Below are 26,331 nucleotides of genomic sequence, written 5' to 3'. Positions count from 1 at the left end.
TACTGAATCAACAATGACATTTGCCTGCAAAGGGCAAGAAAGGGAATAATAACAAATGAAATCAATTCACACAAAACATATGAATTTGCGCTGTTAAACAGACTTGTTAAGAACTATCCAAGACTGTAGATTACTAAGCTCTTGGATGCAATAATTAACATTTTATCCAGTTGTAAGATAAGGTAGTCAAACATCAGAAGAGAGCTAATTTGGTGCTTTAGAGTTTTAGCAAGGGGAGAATGCCTGATTTTGTCACAAGGTGCATTCCAGCTAGAAAATAATACATCTATCAAAATACCAATAGGGAAGGAAGTATTCACAAGGGCTGGGGGGTGAATGGACATATGTGGGATAACAGGTGGATTTTAGGGGGCTGGGCCAGCCTTAGGGCTCCGACTGCAAAGGAGGGAATAAGGAGAACCAAGCCGGAGTAAGAGGACAGAAGAAAAGAGGAAACTGAAGGTCACCAGAAGTAAAAGGGAAGAGAGATGACAAAGAAGAAATCAAGGCTATGAAATAAGCAGAATTCTATGGAACAGTGGGAGATATTAGGACAAGAGATGGACAGCTCCCCTTCACAAGAAAGATGCATCTGCCTTCTCGATCTAGCTGAACTGACAGGAATACTTGTTTCTGTATACACAACACGATAGAGAATTAAATATCATACAGCTAAAAGAAGCAAGTAAATTGTCCCCATAGAGTCCTCTCTGAATATTCCCTTTTCTCAATAGAAATAATAAGTAAGGACCTATAGATTATGAACAGTAATGCAGCAGCTTTTCTAAAGAAATCCACAGTACATTAATTTATCAGGTTTCCTATTACGGTACAGTAGCCATATCACTGGATCAATAGACTTTTACATTATTAATTGTATGCACATAAAAAGAAACCTACTGTTTCTGTTGTAATCCCTGGAAAGATGCGCAGCAATCCAACGTTTCGGTTCATGTCGGTCTGCACACTAAATTTCTTTATTGTGTTGGCCCTCCACACATTTTCCCAATTAACTGTAAAATGCATGAAAACATATTTAGCAGTGACCGCCCACTCCATTTCCACTTGGTAAATTCAAAGTGGAATGTAGACCTGTGAGTTAAAGAACCACATTTTTGGCATCACGTTTGTATATCAAAATCATTAATGTTCACAAAACCATGGATGATGAACAATGAATACAAAATAAACAATTGGATTCTTGTCCTTGTTAATAATAGGAAATGTTACGTACCTGCGGCCTACTGTTTGCAGATTGTCGTGTTTAAGATTGAAGTTGTATCCTGCCATCTAATGCTGGGTTCAACGTATTACAAATGGTTTACTTGAAAATGTAGGTTTTAGTTTTTGAGAATGATTATGTAGCTGAAGCTCACAATGCATTAGCACACATCCTCAATGTTTTGGCCAGATGAGCCCAAAGATAAAGCTGGCCAGCTGTTCCTGCAAGAAACGCCACAGTGCGGAATATCCATCAGGTGGATATAACTACTCTGAAAAAAGGCACTCCATTCACTCAATATCTGCCACCAGTTTGCTGCGCGATATTAAAACTATTACACCAAAATTTAGGATTTTGCATATGTATTTATACTAATATACCACATTTTAGGATTTTGCATACACACCAGGGGGACCAGAACCTTTAGAATGTGGAGAAAGATATATTTTCCATACAATCTTTCATTTAGATATTCAGGATTCTGTAAAATATCGGAGTTCCATGTCATCTATAAACAAGTCCACATCTGCCAGGTGATCCAAAGGCTGGCATGTCATTTCTACAATGATACAAGTGCTGCGCTGGACATAGTTTCACTCGTGCAACGTCCCAATCAGAAAAAAGCACACTCAATAAAATAAATAATTTACAAGGGTAGGAGCTCAAGAATATACAAATAAAAAAAAAAGAAGCAGAAAATTGAAGATCACATGAAGAAAGTTCCTTGCATAACATATCAGTGGTACCAAGGGCCTTGTGACCAGCGAGGGTCTCTAAGGACTGCAGCATGTATTATGCCCCCCTAAGCGACCCCTCAAACACACGGACACTGCAGCCTGTGTGTATAGGTGCAGATAAAAGAGAAGAGTCGACCTGGCATGCCATACCTATCAGCAAGAGGCATAGGTAAGTCATCCCTACAGCAGACCTTACAGCCCTAAGGCAGAGCCCATTATACCTCATGTGAGGGCATAACTGCATAAGCAGATATGCCCCTATAGTGTCAAAGTCCATTCTTAGACATTAGAAGTGCACAGTGAAACCATACTGAGTACATGGGCTTGGAGCTTGCCACTACGAGTTCCACAGCACCATGATGGCTTCACAGAATTCCAAAATCTTTGGTATCAAACATCTCAGATTAATGGGCCAACATTGGTTCCAGTGCTGTATTCGCTAATAAAGGCAATCATTAGGCGCCTCAGAGGTGCCTCCCGGCAAACCTACCAAAACCACTGTGTGCCTGACTGGTCTGCACCAGCCTGTCATCGCTCTAAGTATGTCTGACCACCCCAGGTGGAAGCCTTCTGCTTTCATGGGTCACAAACAAAGTCTGCTCTGGGTGGAGGTGCTTCACATCTATCCCCAAGCAGGAACAGCATGGCGGGGAGCCTCAAAGGCTTCCTGCCTTTTGCTAAGCTGACCAGGGCCTCTCTAGCTAGTAGAGATGCCCGTCCCCCCTGACGAAGCCCCATTTTTGGCAACAAGGTAAAAGGGAAAATAACTAAGCAGAAGAGGTGTGTCCCACCCTCGGCCCAGACCACCCCTAAGGTGTCTCTAACAAAAGAGAGGGACCACAACATCCAAAAGGGTAGGGTGCCTGAAGACAATTGTCAAAAAAGATTCCCTTTTGGGTGCAACCTTATATCATAGAAACAGTTTTGCCACAACAACACATTCATTCAGGAGCAAAAAGGAAGTATCAATTCAGCCGTATCTTTCAGGTTAAAAACGACCCTATGTCACCTTTTCCACGTGGCGTCGGGTTACTTAGTAATTCCCAGTCAACAACCGCCAGCGGTCTGCTGATGTTTGTAACAGCTCCTCATCAGGGCACGTGCATCAAATAATTGGGCCAATTATTTGGAGCACGTGCCTTGATGAGGCACGTAGGGTTGTTTTTAACCTGAAAGATACGGCTGAATTTCCACACACCGTCTAAGATCGGATGAGAATACCGCTGACGTGTGCAAGTATGGCCGTTAAAGAATAATTGAATAAAAGATTACACCAACCTGAAAGATAACCACTTTAGTGGTATCAAACTACTGATCAGGAAATAGAGTTTCCGAGCTTGCATCGAATTAGATGTTTTATACCCAATGTGGGATTCAATTGTTAAATCCTGAAGAAGGTGTTGGCCCCTAAACACTGTGCCCACCGAAACGCGTCGATGCTCCCTTTGAGTTGAAGTACTTTAAGCTTTGGTGACAACAACTCTGATTGAGCAATTAGTTTGACATTAGAGTGTGATTACAAGAGTCGCTATTGTACTAAACTCATGCCAATAGGATCCATTTTTTCCTTAAGCCGTGTCTCCCACTTGTGATTTTTTATCTGTATACTGTATAACCTGTGTTTATCTTTTAATCATGTCTGACGACAAAAAGTAATATGTCTTTATTGGAAAAAAATAATACCTTACTGAATAAACTGTTTTATCTTAATTGATACTTCCTTTTTGCTCCTGAATGAATGTGTTGTTGCACCCAAAAGGGAATCTTTTTTGACAATTGTCTTCAGCCACCCCTAAGGTGCCCTGAGCTAAGGTGACACTCCTTTTTAAAGCCTCCATATTGTTTGAGGACTTTAGCAAATAGGGTTAGGGGTATGCCCCCTCCCCAGAGAGAGTGGACATGCAGAGGATGTAGTAACCGTGAAGGTAAGTAGCCACTGGCTACTACCTTCAAACCCCTGTAAATCCCCTGAATTGAGTATATAGGGGCACCCCTGAACTTAACCCCTCAGACTACCGATGACCTACAAAGGAGAGGACAAAGAAGAGCTGTGCAGCAAAGAAGACTGAAGACACCAACTGACTTTGTCCCAGCCCTACTGGCCTTTCTGCAGCCCTCAAAGACCCAGCTACAGAAGAGCGACTCAGCATGCAGCCCAGCAACTCCCAGAACCCTGGGAGGACAGTCTGCATTCTAGAAAGATTCCTGATCTCCTGTGTACAGCGGACCAGTCCAGAAGAAAAACAACTTTAAAGACCAAGTGCTTCTCCTGTAGAACCACGAAGTTGACCACCGACGCACCAGATGCCCACGGTTCGGAGTCCAAGAGGCCCATCGGTCCAGAAAACGTTCCCCAACGATCCTGAGCAAGAGTCCCTCGTGTGTTGACCTCTGCAGAACTCTATGTCGAAGGCAGCCTCTGCACGATAAACACCCCCAACCGCGAACACATTTGTAAGCTGACTTACGACACCAAGCGACACTCCTGCGCCAGGAGCTCCTGGGCTTTGGGGAGCCCTACCAACAGAGTCCCGATGCTCCAGCACATCCCAACTTACATGTGCAGCTATAGGTTTCTTTCGCCCAGCCTCCAGCCTTTTTCCAAGTGAAAGACTCCCCATTGGGGGGAGAGGTGTGGCGCCGCGGCCGTGGCGACGGACGGTGGAATCTGGGGATCAGGGTTCAATCCCCGGCGCTGGCGGCAGATTAGACCAGCACCCTGTGACTCTGGGCAATAGCTTGCTTAATCTTCCCGACGGCCCCCAGCGCCTGGAGACTCTTACGGGTGATTGTTCGCGCTTTACAAATGTGGATTATTATTGGTTTGCATTGGGCACCTGAATCGGTGTTGGACTCTGCACCCAGCCGCCCTGTGCTGCTGGAGGTGTAAGCCTAGAGCTGCCTTGTGGTTTCCCCTATGCTTACCTTAACCCTGAAGACTGGGTTCTAAAACCATGTCCACTTTCTCCATTGGATAACATCGGCACCAGATCCAGTGTTTGACCTCTGCACCCTCCCACCCCAGTGCTGCAGTAAGGTCACTTACCTGAACCCTGTCTGCTATTGATTCTTCATCCAAAAGCTCAGTACTGTAAATCGTTTACTTAACTGCATATTGCTGATTGTTTCCTCCCATAGGATAACATTGTATTGATTGAAAAATGCACTGTGTCCACTTTTTAAATTGAAAACAGTGACATTGCAAAACATTTTACCTTAACAAAGTATCATTGGTTCTCTAAAACAAATATACTGAAACTAATATTTTTACAAACCATTGGTCTCAGATTTAGTCATAGAGTGTATGAAATCATTTCTTGCCTGCGTGTGTACTGCCCTCTGATCAGCTTAACTACCTGCCTACACTACCACAAAAGAGAGCATTAGTATGATCTACTGTAGCCTCTGTAAAGCCTCTGGGGATCCACTGGACTCTATATATACTATACCAAAGTAAGGTATAGTGTGCACAGAGTCAGCTTCCTACACTGGTGGATCAGTCTGGGGGAACCCACAAGGGGGCTCGTCCTCTTGAGATGCTCGGGCATGTAGGCACACTGTTGGGTCTACTTCTCCTCAGGTTGTAGTGTCCGGGTGCAGTGGTGTCTTTTGGAATTGGGTTCGGTGCTGGATTCTCTCATGGAAAAGCAAACCCTATGCACACACATCTGATATGAATCTCTGACAGAATATCGAGGCTGAAAATATCGACAGACAAAATATCGACGTTGGAATATCGAAGGCAAGTATATCGACACCCTATCTACAACTTGGTAAGTACAACAATATCGAAACAAAAATATCGATGTTAAAAATATCGTAATTAAAAATATTGTTTTTTAAAACAAAGGTAAAATTAAGTAAATAGTACTTATATATATTTTAAACTTATGTTATAATGTGTTATAATGTTTAAAATGAATAAATACATATTTACTATTAAACATTTAATTAAAATTAATAATTAAATATCTAATATATACTTAAATAATTATAATATATACATTACTTTTTAAATAATTATAAATTAACAAATACTACAATTTAAAAATACATCAACACTCATAAAATAACATAAATAATAATAACTAATTATATTTAATAAATAACAACAATTAAATATACTTTCAATATTTTTAAAATTAATTAAATACAACATTATGTAACATCTTAAATACATAAATAAATATAAATAATATTGAATAGCATAAGGGTAAAAATTACTATTCAAACTCCAGAGGGTGCAACAGTAGCTAAAGCGTTGGATAGCGTAAGTGTAAATATTACTATTCCAACTCCAGTGAGTGCAACAGTAGGGAAAGCGTTGGATCGCGGGTATGTAAAAATGACTATTCCCACTCCAATGAGTACAACATTAGTGAAAGCGTTGGATAGCGTAAGAGTAAAAATTACTATTCCCACTCCAGAGAGTGCAACAGTAGGGAAAGCATTGGATAGCGGGTGGGTAAAAATTACTATTCCAACTCCAATGAGTGGAACAGTAGAGAAAGCATTGGATAGCGGGTATGTAAAAATGACTAATCCCACTCCAATGAGTGCAACATTAGGGAAAGCGTTGGATAGCGTAAGAGTAAAAATTACTATTCCCACTCCAGAGAGTGCAACAGTAGGGAAAACGTTGGATAGCAGTGGGTAAAAATTACTAGTCCAACTCCAGTGAGTGGAACAGTAGGGAAAGCGTTGGATAGCGGGTATGTACAAATGACTATTCCCACTCCAATGAGTGCAACATTAGGGAAAACGTTGGATAGCGTAAGAGTAAAAATTACTATGCCAACTCCAAAGGGTGCAACAGTATGGAAAGCGTTGGATAGCGCAGATTGGCTAATTACTATTCCAACTACAGAGGGTGCAACAGTAGGGAAAACGTTGGATAGTGTAGGGGGGAAAATTACTATTCCCACTCCAGAGAGTGCAACATTAGGGAAAGTGTTGGATAGCGTAAGGGTAAAAATTACTATTCCAACTCCAGTGAGTGGAACAGTTGGGAAATCATTGGATAGCGTATGGGTAAAAAATAATATTCCAACTCCAAAGGGTGCAACAGTATTGAAAGCGTTGGATAGCGTAGGTGGGAAAATTACTATTCCAACTCCAGAGGGTGCAACAGTAGGGAAAACATTGGATAGCGTAGGGGGAAAAATTACTATTCCCACTCCAGAGAGTGCAACAGTAGAGAAAACGTTAGATAGCGGGTGGGTAAAAATTACTATTCCAACTCCTGTGAGTGGAACAGTAGGGAAAGCGTTGGATAGCAGGTATGTAAAAATGACTATTCCCACTCCAATAAGTGCAACATTAGGGAAAACATTGGATAGCGTAAGAGTAACAATTACTATCCCCACTCCAGAGAGTGCAACTGTAGGGAAAACGTTGGATAACGGGTGGGTAAAAATGACTATTCCCACTCCAGTGAGTGGAACAGTAGGGAAAGCGTTGGATAGCGTAGGGAGAAAAATTACTATTCCAACTCCAAAGGGTTCAACAGTAGGGAATGCCAATTAATAAATATTTTCAAAATATATTACACATAAAAAATTGTAATTATTTACAATTAAATTACTTCCCACCCTATTCCCCTATAAACCCACAACCCACTCTGGTACTAAAACATAACATTTAATAATAATTAACATTAATTACCAATTACATAAATATTTTATCAATTAAAAAAATAATTGACAATTAATAATTATTAAAAAAATTAATTATTTACAATTAAATTACTTCCCACCCTATTCCCCTATAAACCCACAACCCACTCTGGTACTAAAACATAACATTTAGTAAAAATGAACATTAATTACCAATTACATAATTAATTTATCAATTAAAATAATTAATTACCAATTCATTATTACAATTAAATTACTTCCCACCCTATTCCCCTATAAACCCACAACCCGCTCTGGTACTAAAACATATAATTTACTTACAAATAAATTTATTAGTATATAAAAATAATACACATATAATATAAATTAATTTAAATACTTTACAAAAACATATAACACATACATAATAAAAATCTAAAAAATAATACAAATATCGATATTAATAACATCGAAATTAGTTACATCGATATATATGCTATCGATATTACTAACTTCGATATTACTTACATCGATATAAATGATTTCGATATTACTTACCTCAGGGTCGATAGTCTGTCCTACGATATTCTTGACATCGATATTCTCTACCTTCGAAATTTTAAACACAATATTTTGGTAGGTCGAAATTTTCAACTCGGTATTTTGACTGTGTACCATCTGATATCAAAGTAAACGTAGGTAGTGAGACATGCAACAAGAAATACAAGTAAAGCTGCAGAAAAACAGTAATTTCCAGAACAGAAAAGGTAGTCTTCAGTTCTTTAATTTTCATGTACTCAACAGCAGCCAGCCGACACGTGTTTCATCGCTTAGGCGAATCTTCAGGGCTCAAAAATTGACTGCGTATATGTCGAAGGTCGCTCTGCCGGTGATACTTCCGACCCGGTGGGGCCCTTGACCAGTTCAAGCAAGAATGAGGAAGTAGAGACGGCACTGCCGAAAAGTGTGATCGGACAGGAATCCCAGGAGCTCTTTGGATTAGCCAGTAGTGGAGTGGATAACCCCAATCTACCATCCAGTTCAGTGAATCAAAGCGGGGGAAAGAGTGGAGAGAGTATATGACTCTAAATCCCTCTGTTTTTTCTCATGCATTTAGATGCGCAAAGTGCACGCCGTTGGTCGAGCTCCCGGGTCACCGTGTTCCTGGTTGTGGACTTCGCTGACACTAAAAACCTCGCTGGCACTGTCGCCTCCCTCTGACTCGGGCTGTGGTGCGCGGGTGTTGTGGCACTTTGAGGTGTCGGCAATCAGAGGCTCTCTCTTTGTCTTGGTTTCTGCTGCAGAAGAGCAAACAGGGCAGCTGGGCCACTCACAATTTGGGTGTCAGTGTCCTTGAAGTCCCTCGATGTGCAGGTCAGGTTTCCTCAGCCTTGGTGTCTGCACCAGACACATCAAGCCTTGGCTGCTGCAAGTGGTACGGTTATTGATGTTGTGCTGCTCCGATAGATTCTGATGTCCCCACACTTGGAGGGAGAACGGTGACCTGCAGGAGCACGGCTTCCTCTTCCTGGGCAGCTGCTGCGTCGGAAGACCCGGTGAGCAGCAGGTCGGATTACCAGGCTTTGCTTCTTTGGTGCCTGCAGCTGCAGTGGAGTGTCTTTGTCGATTAGTAAAGCACTGGCAGCTCTCCGGGGGTTTCTTGGAGTCGGCACAGTGGCAGGGTGAGTAATTTGCTCCATGGCGGTCAGGTGCAGCTGGCAGGGTTGGTGCCAAGTCAGCTGTGCTCCTTGGTTCTCGGGTCAGCAATCTTCTTTGTTCACTCTTTTTGTGGCCATCGAAATCTGAAGTCCTTTTAACAGGGGGTCCCTTAGAAAACTCAATTTAAGGGGGGTGAGGGGTAGCAGCCAATGGGTTACTTACCACTGGGGTCACTACATCCCCTAGATTACCACTTCCTCGGGGAGTGGGCATTAACCTGTCCCAGAATTCCTAATTCCATCACACACAAGATGGTAGAATTTCTAACTTCATGTTTACTTCAGGCTGTTCACCCTGTAGGCCAGATGGTCCCAGGAGGTGACATCTCCTCTGTCTGGGGAAGCCGTAGGTCGCATTTCAAAGGCGACAGAGGCCTTTGAAGCCTCCTACCTTGAAATGCAGATCACCAGTCACCCTGCTTGCAAGAGCAGGCATTGTTTCCGTCCTCTAAGAAAGGGGCTCTCACCTCCTAGGGGGTCAGAAACTGGTCTGTGCTGGCAGCCTGGACTGGACCAGTCAGCCAGCACACTAGAGGCCTAGTTGAGTTCGGGAGGTACCTCTAAGGTACTCTCTGTGTGCTTATATTATTAAATCCACCACTGGAACCAGTGTGGGTTCATTAAAATGAGGTGCCTGATACCAAACTCCATATGATTCAGTAAAGCCATTATGTACCTGGAGAACTCGTTTTGACCAGTGCCCAGTACATACCTTAAGATGGTCTCACTGCTCACTTGCAATATCTTAACAGAAATACATCACTGGGCTTCCCTGCTCATACAGATATGTCCTCACAAAATATAATGCTCCCTGCCTTAGGGCTCAAAGGCCTGCTGTAGGGGTGACTTACATATATTAGGGTATTGGGATGGGAAGTGCTGAAATTATACTACAGAATTTGTGTCACCTTTGTATGTCTTACTCACAAATGATTTGCTTAGCTATGAAGTGAATTACTTACTGGTGATATCCACTTCAGCATTTGCAAGTGGAGGTAAGTTAGGAGAAGCAAAGGCCTTAAAACTTGACGTATCCACCTTTGTCACCCGGTTTCCCCTGTACAACTTGTGATGAAAACAAAGGCACACCTGCAACACAACAGATAAAAAGTCAATCAAAAACTGCCAATTAGAAGTTCTGTAAATAAACACTAAGAAGCGGTTATTTTAATTGCAGCCCTTGCCGTAATCAGCCTCAGAAAGTTATGTTACGTAGGTCTTTTCGCAACACCAACTTTTGGGACACAAATAACTCAGATATCTAGCAATATGCAAGAGATCTTTAACAATACTAACCTTAGCTTGTCACATAAAAGGCCTCCCCAACACAAATTAACTACAGATTGCAAGATTCCAATTCAAAACCTGAGACACTACTCAAATATGACTGCTGACCCAGCAGGACCAGTCAAACTAAACTCCTTTTTGCGTTCCCTCACCATTACATCTCCCACACTTCATTAAATGGTGCCTCAAAGAAGTAAGGTATTGAATCTCTCCAATGATCAGTCTTCACTTATCAAAAAGGGCCCCATCCTGTGCCAAAATCAACTTGAGCAAAAGGCATCTGTCGCTTCACTAATGAAGCCAACGTGTTAAACATCTCACACTTCTGATTTATCATTTTTTTATCAATCACTAACAGCAAAAGGAAACTCTTTATTTCGGACTTTCTCTCCATGTAATATGCCAAGTTCATGGAGGAGTGTAATTACCTCTATAATACCTACCTGTGTCCCCTCCTCGAGATAAGCAGCCAAAGGCATGCCACTGGCTTGTAGACAGACCTTGCATCACATCCCAAGCAAGACCACCACCAAGCTCTGGAAGACTTCTTGATTACTTCCTCTCCTACACCTAAGGATATATTGTGATTAGCTGCCTCAAACTCACATAAGGAAATGATAATGCTAGACTTCAACACCTTCATTGGACAACCCAAGAGGCAAAGTTTAAGCCAACAGCCTTGAGCTCACCCTGTGCAGATCGATGACATAATATTGAGATTGTATTAGTGGTAATTGCTTACCGATTGCAAACCTCAATCACAGAGGCAAAACGGCAATTACGAATAAAAGTAGGAATGCCATAATCTCATAAGTAAAAAGTTGTAATCTAACGAACTGTACGACTACGTGATGATGCTTTATGGGGACATACATTGTTGGGACAGAAAAGTCCTCTGCATGATAATGGATATGCAGTCTTGCCTGGAGTCCCAAATGTACTGATGGCTGGATCCCTAATGCTGATTTTTGTTATGGGCAAACATGGTTCATGCATGTGCGCCATGATATAGGCCTGTCTCACAGATTGCAGTTTTGTTTGACTGGGAGAGGGACTCCAAGTGCTAACCTAATAGTGGTGAGAGGCACTGCCGTTACCAGGAGTTAAGCAGCATGAGCGCAGTGGTGAACTCATACAGTGTAGGGATCAGTAGAAGTGAACAGGTCCTTTTTAACCTGTGTCACTGGATTGAGACCTACATGCTCACTTCTTTTAAAGTTACGCTGCTGTGTTCCTCACTCACCCTGGCCTACATCGGTTTGGTTTGTAGTGGTGTGCTGTACGTGAGTGGTGTAGCTGCTATGAATGTATGTGCGCGCCTGGGAAGAGGACAATACAGGGATAATGCAGTACTGAGTAGCGTGTGATTGGTAACTGCATGTGCTGGATGTTTGTGTGCCTAGGAGTGGTACAGAACATGAAGGATACCGTGCTATAAAGTGAGTACATGTTAAACGTAGGTGCTGAATGTATGTGTGCCTATAAGTGGTACAGTAAGTGTGTAGGTTGTAGTCCCTGTGAATGGTACAATATATGGAGGGCTCAGGGTTCCAATTTGGAACACAGCAACTGATTGAATAGGGCCACGAGTATCATCTGGGGATTTAAGATTCAAAGTGTTCATTTGGCATATGCAAATTTTAGTAATCATCCGTTGTACCTCTATAGTAAGCGGGGTGTCAAAAACACCTCCTGCAGCAATCTCACAAGTTTGTATTCTTGCAAGTGTTGCAGCGTTAGGAGGAAATACAGACTGGGTTCTGATCCATGTGCCACTGACAGTTAAGTATATTCCTAACCTGTGTGATGTAGCAGGTGCCGTTTAGAAGAGCATAATCAGTCATAAGACCATGGAGGACAACTCTAATGTCACATCTAGAGTCAGGGTGCATATTTTAATCCAAGACGGGGACCACAACCATGTTCTAGTCACCTTCGATGATCACTTTAGTGGGGCCAAATTCCATCATTGCGCAATTTATTTTCATTAGCCAAGATCTTTTAGCCCCTTTGGGGTGTAAATATATCACATAATTTGCATTTTATAAGGGCTTTTTACACTGACAAAAACACATCGACCAGGGTTATCTGTCGATGTTTTTGGAACCAGCACCAGCAGTATAGCCATTCCCTTCTTCCTGGTTTTATTCAATGCAGGTAGTGCAGTCAGCGGTATCATCAGATCCTGAAGAGGTGAGAACTGTGCCTACCCAATGATGTTCGAGATTAGCTGAAGTGAGTTTCTTGCATCAGAATTAGGTCAGGGTTCTTGGATCCTAAAATGTTCAGTGTATTTTTCAATTTAATATAGTGGGTCATGCCACAGACATTAAATGACCTTATGTTCAGGGCCTCTGTTAGCTTCAGTGAAGGGATAGGAGGGTATAGCGTGATTCAATTTCAAAGAATGGTAGACTCACAAGCTAGACAAAAAGGTGTGTGTAGCGAGGTGCAGAAAACATCTAGTACGCATTAGGATTATTGGTGATAAAATCTCTGTAGTCCTGGGAGTCCATGTCTCCAGTCTGGGTCTTCTTTATCTCCTTTGGGTTGAGTAGTAGTGGCTTCCAGCAGTCTGGCCTCCACCCTGCTCACAATGTAGGCTGTGTTGATGCTTCTTCGTCCTGAGAAGGTATTAAGTCAGTATGTTTCTTGGGTGTATCTATTCAGGTGGTCATCCTTTGTAGTTCAGACTAGTTTAGTGACTTGAGCAGGGAGTAAAACTTCTCTATTAGGTTGGCTCGAGGGTGCTTTGGAATATGGTCCAGGTTGGTCTCTCTACTCCTATCCTATTGATAATAGTTAGGGTGCGCACTTAGTCCACATTAGATGTAGGGGTGAGACGTCCATGGTGGTATGGTGGGCACTTGGGTTTTCCAGCAAAAAGTTCCAATTATGCTGAAACCCGAACTTCCTTGGTTCAGCAGTTTATAGTCACAATCATAATCGCTGGTCCCATGATTCCAAACTAATTAAGTCACGATTTTTCAGCATGGGGTGCAATGCCAAAAACATCATCCATGTTATACATTCTTCGTAGGAGACGTCGCCCAAGAAGGAAATTCTACTTCACTGGAACATATATGATCCATGTTTTTTTAGCTTCTCAGCGAACAGGCCTTACGTGATTAAATCGTACAAGGTTAGCAATTATGGGGTGCACCGACCTGTGTTGCATTCTTCTGTGCACTCCCTCAAACTCTAATGGTGGTGAGACCATCAGTCCCTTAAATGTCAGTATGAAGGTTTGCAGGAAATTCATGATATATCTTGGGTCTTCCTTCTCTGGGAGTCCAAAAATGTTTATGCTGTTCCTTCGGCCGCGGTCTTCTAGGTCTGTGAGTTTTTGGGTGTTCCATAGTTCCATGGTCCTTGTCATTGTTTCAGTAGCCTTAGCTGCTCGTTATAATGCTATACGCTAGGGACGTTACTGGTCACCAGGGTTCCAGATAGCAGCAACATCACCCCTTGGACGAAGAGCGATTTGGTGTTTATTAAGCAAGGAGACCTCATCAGCACAGCTTCCAGCTCTGGCTGCAGGTATAGATGGTTGTAAAACAGTGTGGTCTCCACAGCATGGACAAATGATTGGGCCTTGGGTATCTCCTATTCAGAGTAGTGAAAGTCACATCAAAGGGTGCGTCCCCACTGCACCTGCTCCCACAATGCTCCTTAGTCTAGTGTTCTGCATTCCATGGACATTGCTACTATGGCAATAAAAACGGATCAGTTCATTTTTAAGCTCCTTATCGGGTTAATCGCTCTAGAACCAAAATTAAGGAGCCACCGGTAACTTGACAACGTAGCTCTGTCACCCCTCTCCCTCCCCCCATTCACTTTCAATAGGAAGGCTAACAATTCGCAACTGCATTATTGGAAGAGGTGAAAAGCAAGCTGGGTCTTGCTGCAAACAGAAAGGGGCGGTCCTCGGCCCCGGGGGTCCCAAATGACGGCCCCAGCACACAAGCACTAGCATGGGGCCACCAGAGGTAGCAGAAGCTCCACCCACACTGAAAGGAAATATTGACAAGCAAAGAGGTCCTTCAACACCCGCAACAGACCAAAAATGGCCCCGGTACAGAAACTTAAGGAATGCGAAGTACAATGAATTAGCAGAACCTCTCTGCACCTCTCTGCTCTATTTTTAAAGAAGAAAAAACTAAGAATTCAGATCAGATTCCACTCACCTGCGTCACGACTTACAGCAGCCTCTCCAACATCATGAAAAAGAGTATAAACAAACACTGGAGTATTGTGAGAACCTTTAAAAAGGATTGGGAAAAACCCCTCTTTTCCTTTAAAAAGGGACGCAGTCTAAGAGATACGCTGGTCCACACACGCCCAAAAGAGAATCCACTGAATGTTACACCATCAGTGACAATGTCGTGGGGACTCCCCAAAATCACCGGGCATTACCCCTGCTCGGACTGTAGCGTTTGCCATTTAACACAACCTACAAAAACCTTGGCATTGGAAGAAGGGAAAGTGTGGACGCAACGTGATCATACTAATTGCAACTCATGCAATGTGGTCTATCTAATCACATGTTCCTGCAATCTTCGGTACGTGGGCATGACCACTAGAAAAGTGAAACAACGGATCTGCGAGCACCGAAGTAACATAAGGTGCAAGAAAGTAACCACAAAGCTGAGCCGCCATTTTCTAGAAAAGAATCATACCACTAATGACATGAAGTGGACTGTCATTGAAACCGTTGATGGTGCAAGGAATATACAAAATAGACTGTTCGAAAAAGAACAGCGTTGGGTGTACCGTCTGGGGACAAATATCATTGGGCTCAACGATGATGTCCCCTGGAACACAGTCCTAACATGAACTCCATTACCCCAGTAGGCTGTTAGACATCATACAGAACTGGTCTGCTAAAAACATGCAACATTCAACATGTTTTTCATAAAAACTCTGTGCACTTTAACATCTTGTCCACAGTAAAATCCCAATCCTTTTGAAAGTTTGTGTTGTATAAGTATGTGTTTTTTTCGTCCTGTCCCTCTTACAAAAAAACTTTTTTACCCTTTGATTGGCATCATTACCAATATCCTGTAAGCATAGGAAAACGACCAAATTCCCCGTTCTATGCACTGGAAAACAATAATCACCCATGGTCCTAACAGTAACCAATAGCGCGTAACCATCTCCCTTAGGCTAGCGCAGGGATAGGCTTTTCAATCCAAGCCTCGGTCTGATCACAAACGCGCTCCGCCCAAGTGGGCGTGTGCGCCCCAAGCCTCGTTCCCAGCGTGACACGCCCAACCCGAACCCAGCGAGGCACGCCCAACCCGGAATCGAGCGCGGAAACAAAGCGCTCTTAAACGCATTCACCGGCCCCGCTCTCCATCGTCGGGGTCCGGTCAAGAGGGTTCTAGCAGGTTGCCAAGCGGGATGTGAGCGCAGAGGGCGTGAGTCTGCACCCCCAGCGGAACGGTTACTACAATTAACAAAAGCTAAGTGCCTGTGTGATTGTATGGGTTATGCTGACATTTTCATCCCGTTTTTTCGTAGGATGTGCCAAGCGCGCTCCAACCCCCCTCCCGAGACCCATGGTGCAAGTAGCGCCCAATTTTAAAGTGAGATGTTCTCCATATTTCACCATCTTGTGGGGGTCACCGACCATTTGGTCAAATTGATCCCTTCTCATGGAGATTTCACACCGCGTTTTTATCTCCTTCACTACAAGCAGTAGTTTTTAACCACCTCTAGCACTTCACCTCCTAGCCAGTACTTATATCCCTAAGGGCTACTTGGAAGGTGCATAAGTTCTCTGTTATTGTGTGCACACATAGGTTTGCCACCATCTTAGGAGCACTATGATAAGTCTATGCTGGCATATACTAATTGTATGTTTGTCTATATTTGTTTGTCTGTATGTTTTTTCTTACAGGTGCTGATACACCCATAATTTGGGTTTTTTTTTGGATTGAGCAAATTGCTCTCCCAATTTTTTAAGCACTTTTTTCACTTTTCCTTTTCACTTTCACGCCCCCAGGTCAGGGTGGACTATTAGAGTGTCCACACCGCCGGGGTTATAGTCCTGAAGAATGCCATGGTGAATATATACCACACTGAAGGCAGAAACATGTTGACTGATTTTAATAATTTTGTGGTATTTAGCTGAATTTAACCAAATCCTAATAACCTTGGCTTTTAAATTCAGACACATATACCACTTACACGTGTCTTAGGGATCACTCATTAAAGTTTTTTTGATACCCTGTTAGTCACTTTTAATTTGAGAAATCTTCACAACACTTCCTCCCCACACAACCAGCTCCGCAGTCTTTCTGGCGTCGTAGCACACCGAAGAGACACTCGGTCTCTTCGGTGGGGCCCGATGATGAAGCATGACACTGACTAGGTCGGTGTGTGAGGGCTTTCTTACTCAAATAGAGTGACTGTGATCCCACTCAACTAGAGTGACTGTGATCAATACTATCCACTTATCCTTTTGCTCCACATTTCTGGTAGTCGTGTACTTGACCAGATTAGACCTCTCTTCTTTTGTTGTTTGCTATTTTTAATTGCTCCATCAAACAAGGTTGTCTTCCTAAAGAATGGAAGGATGCGCGGATCATGCCTATCAGGAAAAATCTCAAACTGTCTCCAAATGATGTCTCCAATTACCACCCCATTTCTTTGCTCCCTCTGTATAGCAAGCTATTGGAAAGGCATATTAACAACCACCTTTCTGTCTTTATAGAAGCCTCTAAATGCCTGGACCAATCTCAGTCAGGATTTCTTCCCAGGCACAGTACTGAACTAGCCTTGGTGAATGTAATAGACGATATTTGTGTGCTGGCGGATGATGTTCAAGCAGTGATTCTTATACTGCTTGACCTGTCCGCCGCCTTTCACACCATTTCACATCAAATCTTGCTGGATAGTTTGCGGTCTATAGGCATCCAGAAGTCTGCGCTGGACTGGCTCCGGGACTTCCTAAATGACAGGACCCAAACAGTGAATCTTGGACCTTTTGTTTCCAATACTACATCAGTTACCAAAGGGGTACCGCAGGGGTCCTGTCTGAGCCCATCCTTGTTTAATGTGTATATCGCCCCTCTTATCATTGCTCAGGAAGATCGGGTTTATCCCGATCTCCTAGGCAGATGATACACAACGTATTCTATCCTACAAGAATGATACTCCCGACATTCAAAACATGTTTAAGGAAGGTATGAGAGCCATAACATATTGGATGAGCAGCAACTTCTTACAGTTGAATGCTGGAAAGACAGAAATAATACTCTTTAAGAATGCGACAACCAGCTGGTCCCCTAGTTGGTGGCCAGATGATCTAGGGCCAGCGCCTCTGCCTAAGACAGTTGTAAAAAATCTAGGGGTGCTAATGGACAAAGATCTAAACATGGTTGAACACATAGCTGCAACAAAAAGAAGGTGCTTTCATGCCCTTACATAAGGTTTTTAATTTCTTACCCGCACCGACACATAAAACTCTAGTTCATGCCTTTGGTACTTAGCCGTTTGGATATCAGCAATGCTTTGCTGATCTCCGCCAAGGAATCATCATTGCAAGGCCTTCAGGTGGTTCAGAATACTGCTGCTTGCCTGGTAACAAGCGCTTCTTATCGTGCCCCCTCACTTCCCCTGCTACGTAAACTCCACTGGCTGCCTATCCGCAAAAGAATACATTTCAAAATCTGTTGTATTGTTTTTTAAGGCATAAACCAGATGGGTCCTGTCTATCAAGCAGACAAGCTACTGAAATATATACCTCCGTTCTGAAGGGAAAGGTCTGCTTATCATGCCCCGCATAAGGCAAGCCAGATTGGGAGGAAAATCTTTCTCCTACCTGGCACCTAAATTTTGGAATCGAATACCTCTTGAGATTCGTCTCACCACTAATTATTTAGGTTTCAGAAAGAAACTTTGTCATTCATACAAACAGCTGTCCTTAGCGCGGAGATACCCCATCTGGGGTGATTCAGGCGCTTTATAAATGATATAAATAAATGACAGTGGAGACAACATGGAGAGCTAGCCCATAACTAAGGTTGGAAGATCAAAAAAGGTAATGACTTTCCATTCACTTGTTGATGCTCTGGGGCTTACAAATTACAACTGAGATGGAGGGCAGAAGGGTGGGAAAATCTCTCTGGTTCAAGTGGGAGGTTTTGGGGAAGGGAAGAGTTACATAAAACAGTGGATGTAATCTGGGATAAGTAAGTTGGGAAAAAGTACAAAACTGAGCTATGGGAAACGGTAAATACATTACCCATAGCAGAAAACGAAGATAAGGGACGGATAGAAAAGAAGAGAAGAGACCTACACTTTGCATAATTAAATCCATGCCAAACTCAAATCAAGGTGGAACTATTACAAAGCAACCCAGATAAGATACCTGGTCCAATAGTAGCAAGGAGAGACAGACAAGTTGTGGTGTTCCATTAACCAGAACCTGGAATCCCAACCCTGAGAGAAGTCCCATGGCTACATAAAGCAGAGAAAAAATGCTAAATGCAACTCCAATAACTTGAACTCTGCTTAATATCAGGGATTATATAACTAAATGGAATGGGATTTAAATATTTCCCACAACATGTTTCCTACTATTCGGATACAGAGAATTAAAAACAAATCAAGTCCCAAGAAAAATAAAAGGGTTCAATATCCCAGAGACCTAGAAACTCCAGTATATGCAAGTTAAGCATTTTGTGTTAAATCCAGAAATTAGGATAGAAAATACCAGGGCACTAACAGTTTGGGAAAGTGATCAGGACTCTTACCTCATCGAAGCAGCTGACATCCAGATTTTACACCAAAGTATGGTGGAAAAAGAAATGAGGACACTGCTAGACAGAACCCAGTCGGCCGAAATCTTTCTTAGAACAACCCACTTAGCAAGACATGCCAAAGTTAGAAAAGCTATCCTCAAGACGAATTTATTCTGGCCTAGTTTGTGAATGCAGGATGGCGTAATGTGCCCATAACACAATGTTGAGTTGCCCCCAGTTAAAAAACCTTGTAGATGGGATGTTCTACAGGCAGTACAAGCAATGGAAGGTGTGCGCATTAACCCTGACTGAAATCAGAGCTCCTGGGTCTTCCAAATGGAGGAGCATACCAGTTGTTTGGAGTAGAAACTAAATCTATTCTGCGTGTCCTTCAGGCACCCAAACGATCTTTGCTCTAGAGGCCAAGAACTCTCCTTCCCTCTTTGGCTCCCACTGCCCCTCCTTCAGTGCCCCGCCAGCCTGCTCCCTCCCCCAAAGACCCCCCCAAAGATATGGGGTCCTGTACTCCTACCCAAACGGGGACTATAGGGGCAGACATGCGCACTACTCGATAGGACACTAGGTCTGCTAGACGCAGACAACTACACGCTGAACCCATGGGATGAGGAAGGAGCTTCTAAGAATAGTTCATAAACAACACGAAATAGACAGATTGTCCAGTTGCATGGCGTGGCGTGGGCGGTGGGCAGAGGGGTAAAAGGTCTGGTGGGTATAGAGGCCACATGTTGTACTTTAAAATGCGAATATAGATTATTTATACCTAAAAATAAATTGTCAAAAATGAATTGATTTTATTACAAATTGAACAGCACATAGTCTGTAATGTTAATCTTCACAACTTGCGATAACTATCTGCCTAGTCACTGAATGTTTCAAAGCCTGCCATGGTTTGAAAGTCCTGTTCTAAGATTGTGTTGTACATTTTCCCATTTCCTTGGTTACTTTACTTTTTGTGGGCTAATCCATCACTCTTGGGCTACTACCGAGGAATGCTCAGACTAGAACAACTTTTTGACCAAGTTTTGACGCAACATTTTACCAGTTTCGCTACTTACGGACCACTGGTCCGGAGCTTTCTTTCCTGATCCAAGGAGCATTTCTTTAAACTTGTGGCCATCTTGTGTGAGGATCACAAAGCTGCTGAGAGTTGTGCAGCAGTACTTCATGTGCCACCCGGCTGTTGACCTATTTAAAGGTGGCTGACCACCGCAGGCATGCTGGTGACCAGCGAAAAGGCATGACAGTCTGCGCCTGAAAGCCATCAGCCAGGCTGCCTATTGCACCATCAACAGTCTAGCTACTACCAGCGCTAGCCAGGAAATAAGTCCTCTCCTTTGTTGTGCTAGTCCTGTGAAATTACATTCCCTTTTTCGCTACCACTAAAATCAAAACAATGGATGGCTATCATAAAAACTGAAAATCTATATCGCAGTATCCCTCTGAATAAAGCTTTATCTTGTAGGTTCTAGGATTGGACTCACTCAACATCTCCTCAAAGATTGGAGCCTTGCTGTGTGATGCACGCTCTGCTGTGAAACCCAGTCATAAAACTGCACATTTTCATGAAACAACACAATCTCAATCAAAACATGGCTTTATTAAGTTGTCAATTTTTGTCTTGAATTTGTGCCACTAAACTACTCAATTACTAGACATGATCACAATAGTAAAACGTGCAGAAGTGTATCCATATTATACACCAACTCCATAACTTAAACCCTTTAACAATTTGTTCAATGATAACGTGCTCACCTGCGGAAGTAAGTTGGCTTCATGTTAGACGATATTGGTAACATTGCCCTAAATATTAATCGTGTCATTGGTGACTTTACCCTGTGGCTGCAATCATCGCAGGTCACAACTACTGACATCATTAAAGACCTGTAAGTCTTAAACCTCCAGCTGATAAATGCTGATCCTACACATTCGATTGAGGCCGCTAACGCTATTCTAACTATCTTTCATGTTGGTCAGCCAGTCAACAGAGACTGTGATGTTAATCACGTTCACTTTGTTTAATTCAAACCTTACCCAGCTCTTAGACTTATTACCAACACAGACCAGCACTCGCTCCATCAATCCCAGTCCCAAATGCAATCCAGAGCTTGCTTCTTAGAAACAGAAGCGTAGGCGGCTTAAATATTCTCAATAAGCCAAATTACTTAACTGTTACCTAAGAAATGACATCCTGTGCTTGACAAGTAGGGGTGCTTATTCCTAAATATCAGCAAAACCCATAATTTAGCCAGGGTCATAAATGTTCTATCCTCTTGACTGGCCAATCAGTTCCAGATAAAACCCACTCAAATTCTGATAAACTCAATTTTTTCTGGATAAAATTGACATCAAAATACACCATTTTACAAACTGAACTTATCTGCTGGAAAGCCCTAACACCTCCAAAACCGGAAAATGCTTTCTACTTTAGGAAAGACTCACTCTTTAGTAACACAAAAACATCTTCAGCTCTAGACCATCTGGCTCACCCACTGATTTATGCCAGGCCATTATTATGAAACAAATGACTCTTTTCCTAGACCCAATCTTGGCCTATCTATTCAACCACTCACTGATACAAGGAGCAGTAACTGAGGAATGGAAAAATGCCATGATCAAGTCTCCCTTAAAAAGGCAACTCTCCCTTCTTTTGATTCAAACAGCTCTCACCCAATATTTCTACTGACATTCTTTGTGGAAAATGTTGGAGAAGTTAGCCTTTAAACAACTTCACCAAGTTGTCGAAACTAATAATTTCACTCCATCTTTTTCGAGCAAATGTTAGGCCAATCCACTGCACTGAACCAGTCGTAACATCCCTCCTAGAAGACCTTTAATGAAAGGTGAACAAGGAGAAAACGAAGGACAAATATTCTGGGGGTAGGTGATCGAGATTTGGAATGGATGCTATATTTGTTCGTTCAAAGACCTTAGATCTGATTAGAAGTACTGGCATGCATAGTTCTGAAGAAAGAAACAAATTATATGGCCAGGGAGTGGCTCCTTAATATTTTGGTACTCTGATCTGAAAGGAAAGCCATATCCAAGTTGTGCGCCAACGATACAGTTGCAACTTGGTTTAATAACAATGTTATTTTGATATTTATTTAGCACTCATTAACAGGAGTTTCATAGCTCTGTAGAACACATAACAAAAGTCGTTAAAGATTTATTAAAGGTCAGTATCAAGGAGATGAAATGAAAGTTTGTTCCTCTCCCTTGCCGCTCTGGCCTCAAATACTGCTCGAATTTTGGGGATAAAAGACAGGAATGGGCCACATATAGCATAGAGAGATTTGAAACGTGTAACATATAAACTGCATTTAAACATTCTTCCACAACTGTTGCCACTTTTCCACCAGAATTTCCTTTCCCAGGCCTTTCTCCAACAAAGTCTGGCATTTCCAAAGGCTCACTGGGGTTGACATTCAATCTTTTGAGGCCCTGCATGATATCTGCAGTTCTTGCCCTGGGTCAGCTTCCATTTAGTGGCTCTATACTTTGGACCAATACCAGGCAGAGGTGTGTTTTGGCCCAGTGACACTAAAATCTATACAAAGCGGATCTGTTCTCAAGCATCACATTTGCTGCCAAAATTAGGGCATCTGCAGATCTTGGTTTAAATATGCTGATAATACAGTTTTACTGGATACTACCTACAATGTTCTCCAACGAGCCCTTGAAGCTCTTACAAGACTATAACAACGACCTCAAGTTGAATATTGCCCAGAAAATACAGAATATGTTTGGGAAGGGAGCCAGTAGACACAGCTCGAACACATGGGCTTTATCCCAAATTATTCAGCCCAACAGCAATTGCAATCTTAAACCTTTTTGGTCGAATATATTGAAATAGTGACCTATGTAGATTTTTCTCATTCGGGTACAAATTAAAATGTGGGCCTGGAATAAATGATGAGTTCTGCAATAAAATGTATCTTTGACTTTCCAAATCCCAGCCCAGTAGGTTAGACATGACGAGAATTCAGACCATTACATAAGGGATATATACTGGACATGCAATTTATAAAGTATTGCCATCACTTGCGATCTTCTCATGCAGTGTCCCTGAAATGTATGTACATGCTGTTTAACCTAGCCAAAAGGCAGCAGAGAGCTGCACAAGGCGACAGACATGCATAAAGTCAACAAGTGACAGGAAAGGTAGCTGGTTTGTGAATGGTTCATTCACTGTGATGTGATGTTCTTCCAAGAGGGGAGTGTTTAACTCTTTCCTAAACTGGAGCAGCATTGGGGCAGACCTGATGGATGAGTTTCCAAATCCTGGATGCCTAAATGGAAAAGGCCTAGTGATTGAATTTTTTTTCTCACTTCTTAGTCTGCAGTGTGATGGTATCCTGGCCAAGGGTGTGCCGAGAACCACCAGAGATAGTGGGTTTGTCTACAAGATAAGTGGTGGTGCTGGTCGTGATGGCTCTGTAAATAATGCATCTGGTTTCGAAGATGGTGGATGCCAGCAAAGGGAGCCAGTGGAGTTCCACCAGGATGATGGTGATATAATCATGTTTCTAAGGCCCTGGATGAGACTTGTTTCAGTATGTACAATGCCTTTATGGGCTGCCAGTGTGAAAATAGGAAGCCATGGAGCAGGCCATTAAAACCATCCAAATGCAAGAGTAGGAAGGCTTGAACAGCAGTTCTAGGTCAGGACCCGAGGATTCACATTATGCATTTTTCTTTCTCTTTAATTTACCCAGCAGCCACAAAAAAAAGACATAACTTATCGAGATTACATGCCAACTATTCATTTTCTACCACAGTTGACTCGTAACGGTCAAAAGTGACACACTCGGAACCTAGAACTTCCCAAATCAATAAAACGCCTGCAAGTGGAGTATAGGCACCGCCACCATAGTCTAATTCGTGAAAAGTCCGATCTTTGTCATGCGTATTCATGTTTGGTTTGTTTCTTCCTATTGTGCTGATCCACAAACACTTTGCTTTCTTGAAACATTCTTTCTACTCTGCACCTCTGTCAATCTGTAATTGAGGGAAAATGTAGATAAAAACTGAACCCTCAAAGATCCTGTATAGAAAAATGTGATACGTTATGTGTTCTTATTTCACAAAACGGGGAAGCCGGTTTCTTTGTGCTGTTTATCCTAAAACAAAAAAATGGTCAAATACCAAATTAAAAAGTACATATATGGCACATCTGCGCAAAAATATATTTAGTCCAAAGCTGCCAACGAAAAACGGGAATACCTTAGAGGTGTTTAACACTTTCTTGCTAACCAATACACTGAAATAGTTTTCCAAGGCCTACTAACAAATCCTCGACTCTTACAGTGCCAATCACTTCCCTTCAGAACTGATATACAAATTAAGGGATTAAGGGACATTTTACCAAAAAGGTAGCAGAATATTAACTTTAATACGAAGGTGGGAAAAAAAACACTGTTTTGACATGTACAAGATCTAAGCCACTTCTAAATATAGCCAATTATACCAACCTCTGGAATTACAAATTGTCCAGCAAAGAGCAGAGCATCGAGCAGGTTGTCAAGAGCGTCATTTCGAATTGTGTATATGGGCACCTGTAGGACATAAAAGGGTGAAATATGAATACAGATGCTATCTGAAGCAATACAATTTAAAAAAGAGACTAATGCATATAAAATGTGAAACCTAAACAAAAATGTTTAGGACAAACAATACTGTGAGTTTGTCTGGGTGTGCTATTGGAGTTTTCAAACAGGTTTTCCCTAACCACTATTTCTTCCTTCCACTTTAAAGGTCATATGGTCTGCCTGAAAATGTGTCTTGTATACCTAGTCAGAAGGAAACTTACTTAACAGTGCATTTGGCAAAGCGCGCTAGAGCATCTACCCTTCCCACTTAATTCCATAACTGCTTTGCAACAAATGTTTGTTGTTCGACTTGACATGTTTTTTTACACAGCCATGACTCATTGCGTACATTTGGGCTATTCGGAATTTGGTTGATTTCCCTTTTAGGTCACCACTGACAAGGAGCCAGTGCCAATTATTCACGCTCTTCCTAAATAAAACGATGCCCCTGCAGTGAGAGTATGACCACTCTACTAGATTATTTTGCAAGTTCATAGTTATAAAATGGTTGCACATGCTATTGCACAGATTAAAGGTAGTGTCCTCTGCTGTGTGCCAGAATAATCAGTCTCAGGTTGTATGGGGAAGGATTTGAGGATATCATACAGTACAGTGAAAGCAATATTTATTATTATGATATGTCATGATACTGAGAGTCCAGGCGGATGCAACAGTACACCACAGAGAGCTTAGAAGTTTGTAAAAAAAAAAAATTGTTGCATCAATCTTTCAAAACAGTCATGAGAAAATGTTATATTTTAGCTAGTTCCTGGAAAGAACACAGGCCCAGTCTGCAATGAAACAGTGAACAGAGAAAAGGACTAGACTGCAGCCCAGAATAGATACTAGAAGTAGGAAGCTGGCTCTCTATATAGCGTACTAAAATGAAGTGCACTGTGCATGGTCCAGTGGGTCCCCAATTGGTTTACAGAAGCAAAGGTTGATAATACGAACACTCTCTTCCATGGTAGCGTGGGCAAGCAGTTAGGCTTATCAGAGGGTAGTGCTAAGCATTTGCTGTACTTACAGAGGCAGTAAAGGAGACACACACAAAGAATAAATCTGAGACTAAATTTAAAAATAACACTTTTTTATATATATTTTAAAAGCAAGAACTAATTCAAAAGGTAAGTATAGTTTTTGACAGAAATATCCACAGGTAAAACCTGTGCGCTTTTACGCACAATGCAGTCCTCTGGGAGAAAAAGTCAAAGATGCATAAAAGTAGATACAGTCGGTTTCAGGGGGTCACCTGCTGGGATTGGAATAGTAGTGGGGAAAGGTTTAAAGTGCTAACAGAAGTTAATCAGGAATATCCTAGGTTCTACCAGGAGCAGGGTGCTGGTGAGGCTGGTAGCTGGCGCGCTACAGAGAAGGGGTGCCACCTGTAAAG

General features: G+C 42.3%; 1 protein-coding gene across 1 annotated transcript in view; it reads right to left on the bottom strand.

Annotated features, from left to right (window-relative positions):
• The window catches only part of ASPG (asparaginase), a 354,315-nt gene that overhangs the window by 160,760 nt on the left and 167,224 nt on the right, over nucleotides 1-26,331 (bottom strand). Inside the window, 3 exon segments of the mRNA XM_078660269.1 lie at nucleotides 901-1,013; nucleotides 10,255-10,381; nucleotides 24,822-24,905. Of these exon segments, the coding sequence (XP_078516395.1) occupies nucleotides 901-1,013; nucleotides 10,255-10,381; nucleotides 24,822-24,905 (324 nt within the window).

This window comes from Lissotriton helveticus, chromosome 9 (genome assembly GCF_964261635.1).
Source record: "Lissotriton helveticus chromosome 9, aLisHel1.1, whole genome shotgun sequence".
Taxonomy (NCBI): domain Eukaryota; kingdom Metazoa; phylum Chordata; class Amphibia; order Caudata; family Salamandridae; genus Lissotriton; species Lissotriton helveticus.
Note: the sequence above shows the minus strand (reverse complement) of the source record. Positions and strands in the feature narration are given on the sequence as shown.